Consider the following 18,864-nt stretch of genomic DNA (forward strand, 5'->3'; position numbering starts at 1 on the left):
GCAAATAGTAGTCAGGATTCCATCCCAGGGCTGTCTGATGCTACCTGCAACCTGTGTTCTTTTCTCTACGCTACACCTTCTGCCATGCCGGAACTCAGCCCAAGATTGGTTTTTGGCTCTGAAAGGCAGGCTGAGATCTGATTGGATGGAGAGGTGGTCTGGCTTAGTGGCTATAGAGGCGGGTCCTAGAACTGGGCAGAGACCCAGGCTCAAGTGGGAGGCCCCAGCACCTTGGCAGCAGGGCACTCTTGCTGAAAGTGATCATTAGCATTGCTGGGCTCGGGCATCTCTGCTCTCAGGTGAGCTCGAGGTTCAAGGGGCACGTTGGAAAAGTCAGGGCATAGGCTTCCAATCCGTGCTTCTGGCCCCGTGCCCCCAGAACTTGGTGGCCTTTGGGTAGTGCCTTCCCCTCTCTGGATCCCAGTGGTCACCTCTGAAAAATGGGCATATCGGCATGGAACCAATAAAAGCTCTTGGGGAGTTAAAGAAGAAAAATGACTGTGGAGTTGTTGATGTATATCAAGTAACATGGGAATGCTAAATTATCTAAAAATAAATCCCCTATGTGAAATGCAGAGGAGGTTAGGGTTTGGGATACCTCTTGGGTTCTTTCAGCATTTATCAGCACCTACTGTGTGGCAGGTGCTGTGCTAGGTAGGGCCTGGCATATCAGGATGACTCAGACATGGGCCTGGAGTATCTGGAGCTCCCTGTCTAGAGGGGGAGGTGAGCCGGCACACACCGTGTGGGGATCCCTCCCAGCAAGGTGACAGGGGGAGACTTCCTGTGTGATGTGGTAGCAGGAGCCAAGCAGATCTGAGCTGAAACCCTGCGTGACCTTGAGCAGGTCATGTCACCTCTCCAAGTCTCAGGCCTTCGTCTATAAAATTGGGGCAGTCCTCTGCCTCTAAGGGTTGCTAGGACATGGCATACAGTAGGTCCCAGGATGGAGGACTTGGGATGGAGGTAGCCAGTAGTTCCCAGGCAGAAAATGGTTCTGCACTGGCCAAAATCTGGGCCTCAGGCCTGTGGTTGTGACTTGCCTGCAGGAGTGACTGGGGATATGGGGTGGACCCCAGGGAAGCGGAAAAAGCTTGGAGAGAATCTTGGTAATTCCTCATGACCATTAAGAACCCGTTGCTGTTGTTGCTGTCGCATCATAGCAACCCTACAGGATAGAGCAGAACTGCCCCATAGAGTTTCCAAGGAGCACCTGGTGGGTTTGAACTGGGGACTTTTTGGTTAGCAGCTGTAGCGCTTAACCACTCTGCCACCGTTAAGAAACCCAAAACCACCACCCAGTGCCATCAAGTCGATTCCGAAAGGAGGGCTAAAATCCTGGGGAATTGGCCTGAGCCTTTATTTATGTTGGCAATTTCATTAAGGGGGAGGGGGCTGGCTCAATCCAAGGTCAGTCCTGCGGGCCACGGAGCTAGGGGATGGTGGGGCCACCTGAGTTTCCAGGCTAAGGGGCACCCAAGAAGCCAGAGTGTCTCCGGGATGAATTTGTGGATGTGCTGAGGGTCACCTGAAGCTGTAGTGGGTCGACCTGAGCGAGGCCACAGGCCAAGGTGACCACTTCCTTGGGGCCTGGGGCTGCCCCCACCAGTGGAGCCGGCAAGGGAAGGCTGGCTAAATTTCGGGGAATTCGGGGTGAATCCAGAGAAGGGGAAGTTTAGGGTCCCAGAGGGCGGCGGTTTGGGGTTCCCCAGGGGAACACTTCTCTTCTGCCTCCCTGCAGGGGCCCTCTGGAACCCTGCGCGCACCGGAGAGGTCAGGCGAGTGGCCCTGGCGTGGGTCGGGCCCTGCGGGAGGGAGCGAGGCCTGCCCTGTACGGTCAGGGCCAGGCTAAGTCGGGTGGGGCAGCCAGGGAGGCTGCGGCGCCAGTGGCCCGGCCGGGGTCTGCACCCTGCTCCTGGCCGGACCGCCGCGTCCCGGCGTAGCGCGGCCTGCGAGGCTCGGGGCCGGGCCGGGCCGGAGGGAACTCGGTTCCTGGGCTGGGCATTGCGCGCCAGCAGCTCTTGCCCTCTCGGCGCTGCAGGCGCGACGGCCCCCGCGCCCCCAGGGGCCGGGACGGGGCGGAGGCTGGGCCCCGCGGGCGGGCGCGGGAGGGAGGGGAGGCGGTGGCAAAGGCTGCGCCGCTCTAACAGGTGGGATCCCGCGGCGTGGAGGAGGCGGGCGCGGGAGGAGGAGGAGGAGGAAGAGCAGCGGCAGCGGGAGCCGGAGCAGGAGCAGGACGAGCCGCGCGAGCTGACAGCCGCCGCCGCCCGCGCCCAGGCTTGGTCTCGTTCCCCGCGCCGGGGGCCGCTCCCCGCCTCCCGCCTCCCCCGGCCGCCCGCGGGGCGGCCCGCCCCCTCTGCACCTCCGGGCCCGGAGCTGCCTCCATCGCTCCTGCATCCCGGCCGGGGGGAGGAGGAGGCGGAGCAGGAGGCGAGCGGGAGCCGCCGCCGCCAACGCTGCCGCCGCCGCCGCCGCCCGAGCAGGACAGAGCGCGCCGCAGCCCCGCGCGTCCGGCCGCCGCCCGCGCCCAGCAAGCAGCCGCGCCGAAGCCACATCGCGGGACGGCCCCGGCGGCGGCGCGCCCCGGCCCGGCCCAGCCCAGCCCAGCCCCGGCCCCCGGTGGCCCGGCGGCCGGCCCGCCCCCGAGGGCGCCGGGCGCGGCGGGAGGATGCCGAAGCCGACGCTGCTGCTGCGCGGGGGCTGGGAGCGCGAGCGCAGCCCCGGGGACTCAGAGCTGGGCCGCCAGTTCCGGGACTGGTGCCTGCGCACCTACGGCGACTCGGCCAAAACCAAGACGGTGACACGCAGCAAATACCAGCGGATCGCCGAGGTCCTGCAGGGCGGCGGCGGGACCGGCGCGGGCAGCGGCCCGGCGGCCGGCGAGAAAGGCAAGTTCCAGTTCTGGGTGCGCTCCAAGGGCTTCCGCCTGGGCAGCGGCCGGGAACCCAAGATGGGCCAAGTGGTGTATGTGCCGGTCAAGACGGGCTCGGTGAGTGCGCGCGCCGCGGCCGCCGGCCGGTCCCGCGGCGGGGCTTGGGGCGGGCGGGGGCGGGGAGGGTGTAGGGCGGGGTGGGGGTGTGGATTGTGTCCGAACGTGTGTCCCTGAGGCTGTCCGGGTGTCTGGCCCGCTCGGGGCGCACGCGTCCCTGCCCACCAACGCTCCCTGGCCCGCCCCGGCAGCGCTCTGGGTTCGGGGAGTCCCTGCCCCCCTCCGTGCGGCTGCCCGGGCTGTGGCGGTGCCGGGCGGGCTGTCCCGGGCTGCTCACCCCAGCATGTTCCGTCCTCTCGTCCCCTCCCCCAGCCAGCAGGCGGCTGCTCCGAAGCCCGAGCCTCCCCCCCCCCGCCCGCCCCGGGGCTGCCTGTCCCGGGCGCCTCGCGCTCCCGCCCCCGGGCGGGCTGGGCGGTGTGTGTGGGGGGTGGTGCCGCGGAGGGGGGGCAGGGACAGCCATGGGACGCGGAGTCCGCTTGGCCTCACGGCTCCAGGGGAGGGGGCCCGCCCGGGCACTGCCGCCCCGACCCCACCCGGGGCTGGCCCGGGGAGGGGCGGCCCAAGCCGCAGCCTGGCGCAGGAGCAGCCTCCGCGGGTGGGTGGGGCGCCCTCTCCGCCCCCCGGGCCCCTTGCTACCCCCCTCCTTGGGGCGGGGGCGGCCTGACCTATCCATCCTCTCCCCTCCCCCGTCCCCCGGGCCGCCCCGGTTCGGGCGGGGTGGCGTGGGGGAGGGGGCGGGGAACCGCAGCCGCCGAGAGGGAGGAGGCGGACGGCCGGGCGGGGGCGTCCCCTCCGGCCCGGGGCGCCCTGGAAGGGGCGTGCGGCGCGGGCCCCGCGGCTCCCCCGCCGGGACCTCATTGTTCTGTGGCGGGTGGGGGCTGGGGGGCGGCTGCTCCCGGGGCGCCGCTGAGCTTTGAACTTTCCGTCGCCGAGACCCTCCATTAGTGCGTTCCGCCCTCGGCCCGGCCGGGGCCGCCGGCCTCCCTCCCTGCCCCCTCGCTCCCTCCCCGGCCTCGCCCGGCCCGAGCGAGCGAGCGGGGCGGCCCCGCGCCGGCCTCCCTCCCTCCCTCGCTCCCCCGCCCCCCCTCCGCTCCTCCCCCGTCCCGGCCGCTCGCCCGCCCCGCGCGCAACCCTGTCCCCGGCCGGAGCGGGCTCTTCACACACAATTGATTCGGTCGTTACGAAAAGTGCACTTGTCCCCTCCCCCTCCCCCTCCGGCGGCCGCCCGGGCCGGGCCCGCGGGGTGAGGGGGCCGCGAGGGAGGGAGGCGGGAGCTAGGGAGCCGATCCAGAGGCGCCTCCTCCCGCGCCCAGGGGACGGGGCTGCAGGCCGCCGGGAGTGGGGAGCCGTGAGCGCGGAGGGCGGGCGGCCCATCTGCGAGGAGCGCTGATAACCGCGCCGCTGCCGCTGCGGCCGCCAGCAGCCCATCTGCGCCCTTGCTGCCTCCGGCCGGACCGGCGGCGAAGGGCCGGGCCGAGAGGCGCGCCGGGGCCGGATTCCCAGAGGGAGAGGCCGGGGCAGTGCCCTTCCCGCGGGAGTCACGGACCCCCCAGCCTAAATCAGCCCGGGGAGTCTGGGTCATTGTCCCCACCCCGACGGAGTAGGGAATCTCTCCCCTAGCCCAAATCACTGCCCAATTTTCCACTGGGGAGTCATTCATTGCCACTCCCCAGCTAGGATCGCCCTCACCACCCTGCCATTCGGTACTGTCCTCAGTTCTCCCCTGCCTGAGTGCAGGGTTTCGAGGTCAGCAACCCACCAAATGGTTGTCTGGGTCTGTGCGCCCACCCTGGGTCAGTGCCCCCAGCCATGCGGGCATCCCAGATCAGTGTCCTCCCTCTCCTGGTGATCTCTCCCAGAGAGCTGGAAGTCTTCGTCCAACCTCCTTCCTAGTCTGAGGCGGGAGCCCCCACTCTGCCCACTCCTGGAGTTGAGGGACAGTGACCACCTGCCTCACACCTGGCCATGGCTCACTGGCTGTCTGTGTGGGTCAACTTCTTCCCGAGGGAGTGGGCAGCATGGGACAGCACCCCCACCCCCTTAGCCACACAGCTGACAAGGCGAGGCATCCCCTTCTCCCCAGGCAGCATCCAGGCTTGGGCACTGACCAGGTGCGGCCAGCCCAGCCCAGAGCTTCAGGCTCTTGTTGAGGCCCCGCTGACCCGCCCTGCTGGCCCCTAGCAGCAGGGGCCTCACAAGCCACCTCCCTGGCTCTCACAGACCAATAATAAACCCTGCCCAAGGGACTGGCTGCCTGGGAGGCAGAGAAAGGGGACCCAGGCCTCCCAGCCCAAGCTGCCAGGAGGATGACAAACACAACAGACATGCCCTCTTGCGACAGCCCGCCCCTCAAGCTACCCACCCTCCTCCCCGCCTGCCTGGCCTGCCGGTCCCCAGAGAACCCGTTAGTTACCTGCCACTCGCCCAGCCAACTGGAGCCAGCCGCGAAGATGCCCAGAGTCCTGCCACCCCCTTCTCCAAGCACCTTCCTGGGGCTCAGTTATTATTTTTATATTTCCATTTCACTGACCTAAGAAGAACAGATTCTGTTGGGAATTGCTGGGGCATCCATGGCCTCTTTCTGGAGGGGGGCTGAATGGGACCTTCTTTGAAAGGTGCAAAGGAAGTCCCCTACCTTCACTGGACTTCACTTGCGCACGCATGTGCTGGCATATGTGCGTGCGTGCACACACACACACACGATTGAAGTTAGTCATTGTCCCAGGTGGCAGTTGGGAGAGATCCTGCAGTTTTATCCTGGGTGGGTTTGTGTGAAGGTCACTGGGCCAGAAACCTTTGTCCACAGCATTTGTTTGGCACATGATTGCCTTGTGATGGGCGCTGGGCGATCAGAGTGGGCTGGACCCTGTGCTTGCTCCAGGGGTGCCCAGCTGGTGGGTGACATGGGTATAGCTGAGTGCATGATAAAGAAATCCATAGGAGCTCCATGGGAGGGCCGGCAAGCAGCTAGACTTCAGGGAAGAGGGGACATGGGAGGTGGGTCACCCCAGCAGCTGAGCAAGCGCCCCGGCGTAGTGGCGGGACCCAGGGGTGGCCATGGTGTGTCCTCTGTCTTCCATGTTGCTCTCTGGCTGCCCCCACCCCGGCCCCCCTTCCTCCTCCAGCCACCTCCATATGCGGTGCTGTGGTCGGGGCCCTGCCCTTGTCCTGGCTGGCCTCGGGTCGATGATCTGACACCACTTGTCCTGTCCCATCTGGCCCTGAGCTTTTCTGGGTGTGTGTGACAAAGGCTTAATCTGTCCGGACGGGCCGGGGCAGAGAGGAGGGCGAGGGGAATTACACTCTGCCGGGGCCTCCTGCAGCTGGGGCCCGGCAGGGGGCGGGGCAGGGGTCGAGCAGAAGCCTGGGTGTTGGGGGAGGCAAGTTGGTCTTCAGTTTGCAGGTTGTCACAGGAAATAGAAGGTGGAGGCAGAGGGCTGAGGAGGGGAGGGCAGTGTCCTCCACGGGCAGGCACGGGGTGCTCATGGGGATAAGATCTTTTTATGACAAGAGCTGGGGCCTCTTGGCCTGGCCAAGTCTGGTTAGGATTTATTATTTCTTATGTTTGGCCTGCTCGGGCCTCCACAGGCTGCTGAACAGGGGAAGCTAGCTCCTTAGAGACAGGACCCTCCGATTCTGTTCGAGTCAGCTACAAAATGAACCAACCCCTTTCCTTTTCCTCTGGCCTCGCAGAGCAGGGCTGTCCTTTGGGCCTGTGAAGGCCACAGGTTACAGCTGGGGTGAGGCCCCGGGCTGTCTGTCAACTCCCAGGGTCTGAGAGCCCCAAGGCTGCTTGGAGATAGACATTCTTAGCCCAACTGCACCATCTTCCAGATGGGAAAACTGAGGCCTCAAGAAAAAGAAACAAGTCTGTTTCTTTTGAGGTGGCGGGGGGACTAGGCTTGGGACTCAGTTCCCTGTGCTCCACCATGGCTTCTCCCTGGGCCCATCACAGATGCCAAGAATCCCACCATTAGAGTCCCTTCCCCAAGGGGAAATGTCGCGACTGCCAAACTCCACCCTTGACACCAGGCTTTTGCGAGCTGGACCCCAGGTGTTGCGCTGGCCAAATTGACTAATGGTGGTCTTTTCCCAGTTTGCAGACGGCATTCATTTAGTGGAGAGCATTTTCACAGCCTTAAGTCTTTGTCCCTGGAGCTTTTGCATAAACCTTTGGCACCTGCGGCCGCTGGTCTGGGCGAGGAATGGCCTCTAACTTAGCACAGTGTAATATATGCGATGACCTTTGGTTGAGTATCTCAGTATTTCCTGGTTTTCTTCAAATAATTACCACAGCGACCCTTTCTGAGTCATCTACTGAGTGGCCGTCACAGTGCCAAGAGGCTGATATGCATCGGCTTGTTGATTCTCACCCAGAGGTCAATGCTGTTGTTATTGCCATCCTTCACATGAGCAAACTGAGGCTCAGGGAGGCTGGGAACCCCCCAAGGTCACACTGCTGACGGGCGCAGACCCTGAGCTCAGGTACTGCCCTGTATACATTTCCATTCCAACCTCGAAGCGTCCTGCAACCAGATCCAATCTGAAAAGCATAGATCCTTCATGACAAACTTTCAGCCTGTTACACCTTGGTTTAGAAGACTCTTTCTTCTGGTCAGGATGTCTCTAATCATAGGTGGATGCCTGGGGCAGGGTCTGTGACCTATGAGATATTTGGGGGGCTTTCCTGGCACTAGGGATGGGTATGGGTGGGAGGAGGAGCCTTAGCTGTCCTGGGCCTTGGGGACTTTGGGGAGGAGGCTGACAGTGACATCTGGCCTCGGCCCCGTTTGGATTTCTCATGAGTGGCAGAAGTGGGCCATTTTGTTAATTAAGCCTGCATGAGTGGGCTGAATGTGGTCCCAGGTACTCTGGGGGCTGCATTTTGGAGGGTCAGACTCTGCCTTCCTGGGTCTCCTCTTGGGCCCTGGAGTCGTTCTCTACTGGGGGGTGGGGACAGCATGTGGCCTTCTTCCTTGGGAAAGGCCTGGTGTGAACTGCCTCACCTTCACGGCCCCTACAGTCTGCTTTCCTGTCGCTGAATGTCTGGGAACCAGGAGGTCCATCTAGACCCCTGAAATACTGCTGGAAAGACTGGGGGCTGGGGAGGCTGCCACTGGGGCTGCCCAGGGACGAAGGTTGAGGGCCTGTCCCGGCTTCCAGCAGACCTGGGATTCTCCAGCCCAGCCCTTACCTTGGAGGGAGTGTCTGCGAGTGTGTGCTCGTACATGCGTGCTCATGCGGCCATGTGCACGTGTGTGTAGAGGTGTGGCAGTGTGAGTGTGAGCATGCACGTGCCTCTCTGTGTGCAGGAGGGGCGTGCTTCTGTGGACATGTGTGCCTGGGGCAGTGAGTGTGGACAGGTAGAGGGGAGACTGCATTTGTGAATGCACGTGGTGGTGAGCGTCTATGTCAACAGATGTGCAAGCACCTGGGGTGTGGGCATTGGCAGACCACAGTGTGAGCGTGTGTGTGTGCACACATGTGCAGGGTCCTGATTGAACAAATCTGTTTTGTCTAGCCGTGGGTATGACAGGGGTGTCCTTCATCACAAATGAGGTGGCCCGAGCTGCTGCCCTGGCGCTTCTGTCCATTGGGTCTCAGCAGCCAGCTGAGCCAAGTGTGAGGGAGGGCGTGATCATAAGAGGTCACGACATGTCCCCATGCCCATGACAGTGGCCAAGCACCTTCTTGCTTCCAGTCTTCCTCCTCATCCCACTTCCTGTCCTATGTGGGCAGCAGGGCAAAGCTTGTGACCTTCGCCATGCTGCCACTTGCTGAGCCCAAAACTAAGGCGGGGGCGGGGAGTAGATCCATCTGGGACAGAGGGCTCTGAACTGAAGCAAGGGGGCTGAGACCTATGTGTGTATTATAAGGTCCCAACTCAACCACTCCCTTGCTGTGTAGCCTGCCTGACCTCTCTCTGAGTCTCAGTTTCCTCGTCTGGAAAATGTGCTCCTAATCCCTTCTCCTAGTTAAGTTTGGCAAACAGGGAAAGACTCTGTTGTCATTTGAGGGTGGTGGCTAAGTAACATGCCCAAAGTCACTCTGCTAACTAGTACCAAAGCCTGGCCAGGTCCCTGGGCCTCTAAGCAGGTAAGGGGGCAGAAGGAAGCTAGGTGAGGTCTGGCCAAGGCACGGCTTACTAGAACAAGCTTCTAGAGACTCCCGTTTTCTGCCCCCGGCCCACGCTGACATAGAGGTGAGGTGAAAGGATTGGGGTTTCGAGTCATAGGGCCATGAATTCAAATCCCAGTTTTGCATTTTTACCAATTTGGCCTTAGTTTTATCATATAAAATTGAACTGATAATAACATCTCCTTCAGGACTGGTATGAAGATTAATGCATTAACCAGAAGGAAGCAGGTCTTTGTAAACGTTAGCTGCTATGTATTCTTGCTGAGCCTCAGTTTCCTCATCTGGAAAATGGGGAGGGTGATGAAAGATGTTGTGGCACGGTGAAGATGAAGCACCCATTGAAGTTCCTGGCACGTAGTGGGTGGGCAGCAAATTTTAGTTCCCTAGAGATTGTGTCTGAGTCATTTCTGTGTCCTCAGTGCCATCGGGGGCCTGGGAAATGTTGCATTAAATAGAACAAAACACCAGAAAAGTCTTGACAAGGGGCATAGGTGCAGCATGACCCCCCAGAGTCAGGAACGTGAAGGCCCAGGGTCTCTCCCTGCCCTGGTGGGCTGCTGCCCTGCTCTGAACCTCAGTTTCCCTAGTTACTACACAAAGAAGGCTCCAGTGATCCCTCCTGTCTTGGAATCCCTCCTTGGTGCTGGGGGTACTAGTTCGCAGAGGTCAAGGAAGGGTGCTGGAGGGGCGAGGGTGGGGGTCTTGCCAAGGCCTGGTACGTGCCCACCAGGTAGAAAGACAAGCCTCCCAGAGGCCCCCATCCCAGGCCGGGGAGCCTGAGTTACTGGACTCTGGCCTCCTACAGAGAGCACAGTGAGCTCTGCATAATGGCTGGCAACTTCCTCCCTCCTTCCCTCAGGCAGGGTCCTGAGCATGTCTCCCAATTTGTTAAGCCCCTGCCCTGTGCCAGACACTTTGTATTTCATTTAGTCTCCCCTGGCTTTCGTGAGGCAGATGAGACCCTAAGATCAGAGAGGCCAAGTGGACCATCTGAGTCCCACAGGGAGCAAGCGCCCAGGCTATGCATGACCCTCTAAGCCCTGGGGTGTGGAGGCAAGGATCCAGGGAGGAACTTTGGAGGGAATGGCAGGAGGGGGGTCCTAGCTCCCCCCAGGTTCAGAGGCCCCCACCCCCTCCGCCAGAGGGCACTTCACAACAGCTTCCCAGGGCTGGAGGCTGCCCTCCCACCTGCCCAGAACAGCCTGGTGGGGAGGCAGATGGCACCTCTCCCCCTTACCCACCCCTCTCCTCCCACCTCCACTGCAGCTGAGACCCAGCAGGGCCTGGACAGGGTGTGGTGGGAGGAGATGGGAGAGAGGGGGGTTGGGAGGCTGGACCCATCCTGGAGCCCACAAGGTCGTCCACCCCCTCAGTATCCCTTGGGCATGGGCTTCTCAGCTGCAGATGAGGAAACTGGGCCAAGAGTGGAGGGAACTCCCTCAGGGTCCCACACAGCACCAGAGCTGGGTGAGCTGAAGTTTGCCTGGGTCCAAAGCCCATCACTCACTCATTTGCTCCTGTCCTGGTCGTCCCCATCAGGATAGCTCCTGACTTCTGGTGGCTCAGGCCACATACCTGGGAGTCATTTTGACCCTGCTTTTTTTTTTCTTTACCCTCCCAAACACACACATATCCAAGCCATCTGCAAATTCTGTTTGCTCTACCTCCAAAATACACCTCAGATGCCACCACTTCTCACCACCTCCGCTGCTCCACCCTGGTCCAAGCCTGGAGGTATGTCAGCCTCCCCTCCCACACTGGGCTCCCTGTGTCCATGCTTGCCCCCCCCATCCCTTCTTCACACAAACAACTGGAAGAAACTGCAAAAACCAAATCAGATTGCCTGCTCCGGGCCCTCCACATTCCCCGTCTCTCTCAGGGCAGGAGCCGGGGTCTTCCCCTTGGGCCACAGGCCTTGAATGACCTGCTACCTACTGACCTCACCTCCCTCCACCCTCGCCTCATTCATTCAGCCTCAGCCAGGCTGGGCTCCTTGCTATTCTGCCAACACCAAGCGCACTCCTGCCTCAGGACCCTTGTATTTGCTGTTGTCTGCCTGGTACGCCCGTCCCCCGTATATCTGCCTGGCTGGCTCCCTCTCCTCCTTCAGGTCTTTGCTCAAATGTCTTCGCCTCAGAGAGCCCTTCCCTGCTCACACAGTCAGAACCACTGTAGGTCCCTTGGGCCCTTTTCCCATGTCCCCCTCTACTCCCGCTCTCCTTTTCTACTTAATTTTTCTCCACAGCTGTTAGCACCCCCTGACAATATATATATATTTTTTACTTGTTTATATGTTTAGCATCTGTCTTCCACAAGGCCATGTGCATCACTAGGACAGACTTCGTCTATTTTGTTCACTCCTGTATCCCCAGGGCCCAGAATAGCCCCTTCTTCTAAGGGGTTCCCCCCTGGCGGGTAGCAGATGCCTCAGAGCAAGAATTGGAGAGCTGTGGTCTCATCCAGTTCTGCCCTCAGAAGGCCTCAGGAACTTGAGGTCTGGCCCTCCTGCCTGAGGGTTTCTGGGAAGTCCTCAGAGAGGCAACATTTAAACTACACCTTGAGGCCCAAAAAGAATTCTTAAGCAAGAGCAGAACAAGGGGAAGCTCATTCCAGGGAGTAGGAATGGTGGGCAAAAGGCGAGGGGGGTGTGCCAGCGTTCAGTGGGGTTGATGCAAGCTGTGTCTGATGGCATCAGGGGCCGACTTTCCTGGAGAAGAGTGTTCTGCAGAACATTCCACATGGGCGGAGATGGGTAAACGGTCATATCTGCTTGAGGACCGCTGGGCCAGGAATGGAGCGCTTGAGGGAGGCTTTGGGGTCTTGAGGGGATGAGCTGGTGGAATTGGCTGGGGCCAGATTGAAGAGAAGGATCTGGAAAGCCAGTCCAAAGAGCTAGTGCATGAGCAGCAAGGAGGGGAGGGAGCTCCCGGGAGGGTTTTTAAGTAGAGGGAGAGGAGGTCAGATTTGGGTGTCAGAACGAGCCCTCAGAATCTGTGGTGAGAGGGGGGATTTGTTCTAGAGAGGGAAAAACAGGCTGGGAAATGGTGTGGCGAGGAGAGACAAGGCCTGGGGTGAAGAGGGGGCTGCTTCCCTCTAAAGACAAGAGGTGGAAAGGCAGGATCTGGTGACATGGGAGGTGGGAGGTGAGGAAGGCTCAAGGGTCAGGGTTGATCCCGGGAATCTTGAGTGGAAAAAGGAGGCATTTAGGAAACCAGGAAATGCAGGCAGATGCAGACTTGGGGTGGAAGGTTGGGAGGGCAAGGTCCGGTGGGCGAAATCGGAGAGCCATCCCCAAGGCTGACTCGTGTGACAGTGGGAGGCCTTGGCGGAGACCTGGTGACTCAGGCCTCCTTGGGGCCAGATAGGGAGTCATCATGTCCATGGGGCCCCCTTTCCAGCCTGGAACCCTCCCCGCCCTGGCTAGGACCCGACACAGGCTTCTGGAAGGCCTATGCTTGGGTGGATGACTCATCGTTTTCTCGGTATCCCGGGCTGAGGAAATGTTCGTGAAGACATGGGGCCCTTGGATGCTGGAGGGTTGAGAAAAATACACTCAGGCCTTCAGTCTTGTCTGAGAGTACCCTAAAGGTGCGTCTCCAAGGGCCCCTGGTTTCCACAATCTTGCTCAGTCCTCAACCACCCTGGGAAATAGAGGCCATTATGACCCCATTCTACAGGTTAGCAACCCAAGGCATTGTCTCTGCTGGGCATCCAGCTGAGTAACCACTTGGTGCCTCAGTTTCTTCATCTGAAAAATGAGCCTAATGATTATATTGCCCTTATAGGGTTGTTGGGGAAATTAAAGGCAAGAGTCCACGTGAAGTGCTTTGATGGTGCGATTATCACTGTCGGGAGGAGGATGTGAAGAGGGGTCTGCCCAGGCAGCAGGGACTCTTGACTGGGTCTGGGCACTGAGCAGAGCAACTACAGGGAGGGCCAGGGAGTAACAGGACAAATGACAGGCCTGTATTTGGACCCTGTCTCTGCCACCCACCAGCTATGTGGTTCTGGACAAATTGCTTACTGACTCTGACTCCCCCGACCTTGTCTGTATAAGCAGCGAATAACCCTCCAAGGCAGCTGGGCAGGTCACACAGTAGGGGCCACTGCCCCACCTCAGGGCTCCTTGGAGGGCCTTTCCCCACTACGAAAATCCCAAAGCCAGATAGCTGTTAGCCCTCCAAGGGTGGTTAGGAGGCTCTTCGTGGTGTGCCCCAAGAGTCTGGGCCAAGGGGAAAAAGGAGGGGAGGCAGCTCAGAGAGTTCAGGCTGGGAAACCCGTGGTGAATGGAGCCCCCTCTCCGAGATCTGGAGGCTGGGGCAGGAGCAGGTTGGGGGAGAAGAGGCTTTGCAGATGTTGAATTTGAGGACCCATAGTCAACAGAGCATGGAGTCAGGGACTTTGGCCCAGGCTCTTCTGTTTACTGCTCTGCAACCTTGGGCAAGTTATTTCTCTCAGCCTCAGTTTCCTCATCTGTAAAATGGGGGTGATAATCGCTGTGGATGCAGTTATGTGTAAAGTGTCGATACCAGGACGTGGAAATAGCCAAGCCTTCCGTAAAAGGGAGCCACAATCAGGATTATGACTGTGATTGAATCAATAACCCTGGACTCTGACTAGGCATGTGAGACAGTGCTGCCGATTTGGGCTTTGGCGATGAGACCGCCCTGGTATGAATTACGTGCTGCTACTCTTTTTTTTTTTTTTGACTCTTAAATGGGTATCCTTCAAACAAGTCACCGTTCCTCTCTGACCTTCAGTTCCCTCATCTGTAATATGGGTCCAGTAGTGTTCCCTACCTCATGGGGTTGCTGCGGGAAGGTGAAGACAGACTTCGTGTCACATGCTCAGCGCGGGAGGTGGGAGCTGTTCTCTGCCGCTCCCATGCCATGGCCAGTGGCAATGGTATCTCAGGTTGTGGATTCTGGGGCTGGGGTGAAGGACATTGGAGCGTGATGTTGCAGAAGGGGCAGTGGACAGAGAGGCAAAGAAGCAGGTAGGAAGTGTGGGCAGGGACACTGGAGGGGAGGGTGTCCTGGAGGAGGAGGTGGCCTGCTGGGTCTGCCCAGAGGATTGACAGGCCCCCTGGATCTGAATGAGAGGAAGCCTTGGTGGAAGCCAGGGGACAGAGGTGGGAAGTAGAGGCCAGCAGTCCCATCTGTCCAGTCACAAACTGACTGTTGAGGGAAGGACGGAAAGAAGGACAGTGTCCAGGTTGCCCATTGTGGAGCTAAGAGCTGGTGTGCTCCCCGGGGTCCGAGAGCCCTGGGCTCGAGTTCTGGCTTCCCAACCAGCTGTGCAACCTTGAGCCTCTCTGAGCTTCCACTTCCACATCTGTAAAATGGCAAGTGTAATATCAGCTCCCTCTGGACTGTTGTGGGGAAAATTTGAGATACTCACATAAAGTGCTCAGTCAGTGCCCACTACAGAGTTCAAAACAATGCTAGTCATGACATTGCTGGTATTTATCGAGTGCTTGTGAAGTACCGGGAAACCCTGGTGGTGTAGTGGTTAAGTGCTACGGCTTTTAACCAATAGGTCGGCAGTTCGAGTCCACCAGGTGCTCCTTGGAAACTCTGTGGGGCAGTTCTACTCAGTCCTATAGGGCCACTATGAGTCGGAATCGACTTGATGGCAGTGGGTTTGGTTTTTTTGGTTTTATGAAGTACCAGGTGCTGAGCTGCACACTTGATGTGTATGACCCTGTAGGAACCCTTATGATCCTCCTTTTGCCAGTGAGGATTCTGAGATCAGAGATGTTAAGGAGCATGCCTGCCTGAGGCCACACAGCTGGTGAGAGGCAGAGCAGGCATTGGAGCTGTCACAAAGCGTCTTGTCCTCCACTCTCCATTCCTGTAGCGCCATCCTCTTGGCAGCAAGGCCCAGATGCTGGGTCCACTGTGGTTCTTACACGGGCTCGGACGGTGCTTCTTCCCAGAATGGAGAGGCAGGTGTGTGTCTGTCAGGCAGTGTGTGCTGACGCTGGGACACACCGCTTAGCACAAGTAGGGAGTCACCAAGGGTTGCTGCGACTCGGGGTGGGGGGAGGGTGGCAAGGGAGTGGCGTGGAGCCCCACAGCCAGTCAGCCAGCCAGCGTGCTCCACATCCAATGGGGCAGGGCAGGGCTGTGCCAACCCCTGTGAGCCAAGGCTCTGCCCTCAGTGGGGCGGGGCCTGCAGGGAGAGGTGCAGCCCACACTCAGGCAGCTGCTTCAAGAGGAGAGGTGGGCAGTGCAGGGTCTGGGTGACACTGAGGTGGGGGTCAGGGCAGGGAGAGTGTGCTGCAGAGGCCGGGGAGGAGCCGGGGAGGGCTTTTATGCTCAGACAAGCCAGGAAATGGGTGAGAATGGCATAGAGCATCCCAGGAGAGAGGAAGGGGTGCTGTGGACGAAGGTGCAGAAGAAAGTTTGCTTTAAAGGTAACGCACACACATGATAAAAGGTATCAGCAGTTCCCAAAGGGGCTGCAGTGAGAAGTAAGTGCTTGGCCGGCCCATCCCCTCCACCCAGTTCTCCAGCCAGGCCCAGAGGCATCCAGTCCCTTATGTGTCCTCCCCAGATACTTGGTTCTGAAGCTCAGCTGCCTGGGTTTGAATCCTGAATCTACCATATACTCGCTGTGTGACTCTGGCAACTTACTCAACCTCTCTGTGTCTCAGTTTCTACATCTAAAAAGTGAGGGTAATAATAGGAACTGCTTCACTGGGCTGTTGTGAAAATTCAGGGCATCTAGAGGGTCACTATGAGTCAGAATTGACTTGATGGCAATGGGTTTGGTGTTTTTGGTTTAAAAGTTTAGTAAAAGGAGCCCTGGTGGAACAGTGGTTAAGCACTCGACTGCTAACTGAACAAAAGTTCAGTGGTTCGAATCCACCAGCTGCTCCACAGGAGAAAGATGTGGCAGTTTGCTTAGCACAGATATGGCTGGTCTGTAGGAGTCACCAAGGGATGTGGAAGCTCACAGAGGGCAAGGGAGCGGCATGGAGCCCGATGGCCAGTCAGTCAGCCAGCACGTTCGTTGCACATCCCCTGGGGCAGGGTAGGGCTGTGTCAACCCCTATGAGCCAAGGCTCTACCCTCAGCCGGGTGGGGCCTATGGGGAGAGGTTACAGCCTTGGAAACTATATGGGGCAGTTCTACTCTGTCCTATAGGGTTGATAGGGTCTCTATGAGTCAGACTGACTTGACGGCAATGGGTTTAGTTTGAAAGGCCTAGCAGAATGCAGGGTTATGGCTGAGTGCTTGGTGAGTGTTGGCAGTCGCTGCTGTTTTCGCTGTGCTGTGTGGTTGTGCACACTGTGGAGGCGATTTTAAATGCCCAGCTCTCCTTGCTCGGCCCCCTGCAGGTCCTGACGCTCAGGTTCTGTGGCTTCTGCCCTTTCAGACAGGAGGTAGAGGTGAGAGGTCAGCCCGGGGGTCAGCCCAGCAGCCCTAAATCTTGAGAAAGGCCTCTGGCACGGAGTGGGTTTTCCATATACCTCGCTGGGCCACAGGAACTAGCTGCTGCCTCATCCAGGGCTCACGGTTTGGAGACTCAGTCTCTTGCCTCTGTACTGGGTACATGGAGTAGCGTAGGTACAGGAGGGGACGGGGACTGTGGAAAGAGCCCTCGACCAGGCCCCAGGAGACCAGGATTCAAGGTCTACCTCTGCCACTTCTCGGCCCTGATGATCTTGGAGAAATCGCCAAGTTCTGAGCCTTGGTTTCCTCGCCATGAAGGTGGTGCCAGGCTGCTGGCAGGAACCAAGGCAAGTTGCTCAGACATGATGAAGCATTGGGTTGCTTGTCAGCGACCTCACCTTTGGGTCCCTGCCCTCTGGGAATTTACAATTGAGTCGGGGATGATGGTGTCATTGATAAGATCCCAGTTTGGAAGGTATTAAAGTGTAGCTGAGAAGAACCCAGCTCTGGGTTTGAATTCTAGCTGTGCTGCTTAGTAGCTGAGTGACCATGGGGGAAATTAATTAGCCTTTTTGGACCCCAGTTTCCTCCTCTGTGAAATGGGCATAGCAATAGAGCCTGCTATGTAGGGTTGTTGGATGCAGCTAAGACACTTGCCTGGGGCCTGGCTCACGGGAAGGCTCTGAGGTCAAGCAGCAGGTGTGTTTATTTTAAGGAACTCAGCTTAACACAAGAAACCACCAGCAAACAGTACAGAGTCGCAGGCAATCCGTTCACTGATTCATTCAGCAAACTTTGACTGGCACTTACTATCTCCCAGGCCCTGTGCATGCCACAGAGATTTACTGAGCGGCTACTATATGCCAGGAGCTGTTCTAGGTGCTGCCCCAGTGGTTGGTGGTAAATAGCACAGATTTAGTCTCAGCCCTCACAGAGCTAGGAAAGCCAGCTGCTGAGTACTGGCTGGGGGTTGGAGGGCAGTGTGGGACTTGGAGTGTCATCCAGCTGGTTGGCCTAGACAGCCAGTCCTTGCCCCACAGTGTTAGGCTTGCTGAGCTCAGGAAGGCCACCCAGTCCAGAGTCCCCAGTGCCAGCCCTGCTGCCCCCATGTCTGACTCTTCTGAACCACTTTTTCCCAGGAAAGTAGAGTTTTGGGGATGGTGTGCAGGCCCTTGTCCATCATCCCCGACCCCAGTTTTTTTTTTTTTCTTTGTTTCCTTTAAAGTTGCAGCTGTTAGTTGCAGTTGAGTCAATTCTGATTCGTGGTGATCCCAGGTATGCAGAGTAGAACTGTGCTCTGTAGGGTTTTCAAAGCTGTGACATTTTGGAAGCAGATTGCCAGGTCTGTCTTCCGAGGTACCTCTAAGAGGATTCAAACTGCCAACCTTTTGGCTAGTAGTAAAGTGCTTAACCTTTTGTGCCACCCAGGGGCTCTTCCCCACCCCAGTTCTTATCACTCTCTCCTCAGCAATAGTACTCATCTTCCTTCCTCCTACTTCCTCTCCTCTTCACACAGCCATGTTCACATTGACCGTGTTCCTCCTCTGCTCAAAACCCTCCTGTGGCCCCCCATTGCCCTCCAAGCAAAAGCCACCATGATGCACAAGGCCCAGCTCTGGCCCCTTGCTCCACTTTCTCAGCCCCAGCACACTGCCTTGCAGCCACATTGGCCTCCTGGCTGTTTCTCCGACCCTCACCAGGGCTCTGCTAAAATGTCACCTCTACAGGGAGACCTACCCTGACTGCCTTCTCAAAACACCCTTTGTCTCCGATGGCTCTCAAGCCCCTTCCTCTAACTTTAGAGCCCTTACCACTAGCTGACAAATGCTCTATTTGTTTGTGCTTTGCTCTTGGACTCCATGAGGACAGGGGATTTGCTGTCTTGCTCCTTGCTGTGTCCCCAGAACCTGGTGTAGAGTAGACACTCAATAAATATTTGTTAAATCAATGTCTCAAGCCTTTTAGTTCTCCTTTTTGTGCCTGAGTTTCTGCGTCTGCAAAATAGAGCGCCAGGGCTGTTATGGGTCTGACATGAGGGCTGGCATAATAGCCAGGGTCCTGTAGTCAAGTAGCCTGCAGTCCTGCCGAGGGCCTGTCTGACCTATTCGGTAAGCAGGCTCATCCAGACCACCGGCTGAGTCAGGAGGCTGACAGGGCTGGCAGGGCTGGGTCATGGAGGGCCTCAAACCCCATGTGGAGGCATTTGGACCTGCTCCTGGCAGTGCTGGGAAGCCAAGGTAGGCAGGGGCACAAGCTGTTGGAAGCAGGAAGAGAATATGGCTCGAAGGGAGGCCCAGTGCTGGGGAGATGCGGCTGGATAGTCCCATGATGGGGGCC

The 18,864-nt window shown here is 58.7% G+C and overlaps 1 protein-coding gene across 1 annotated transcript in view; it reads left to right on the top strand.

The window, feature by feature from the left end:
• The first annotated feature begins 2,654 nt into the window (after positions 1-2,654).
• The window catches only part of NOL4L (nucleolar protein 4 like), a 129,338-nt gene continuing 113,128 nt past the window's right edge, over positions 2,655-18,864 (top strand). The window contains exon 1 of the mRNA XM_049869980.1: positions 2,655-2,989. Coding sequence (XP_049725937.1) covers positions 2,669-2,989 — 321 coding nt within the window. The 5' untranslated portion in view covers positions 2,655-2,668. The remainder of the gene's footprint in view (positions 2,990-18,864) is intronic.

The sequence above is a fragment of the Elephas maximus genome, chromosome 25 (genome assembly GCF_024166365.1).
Source record: "Elephas maximus indicus isolate mEleMax1 chromosome 25, mEleMax1 primary haplotype, whole genome shotgun sequence".
In the NCBI taxonomy this organism is placed as follows: Eukaryota; Metazoa; Chordata; class Mammalia; order Proboscidea; family Elephantidae; genus Elephas; species Elephas maximus.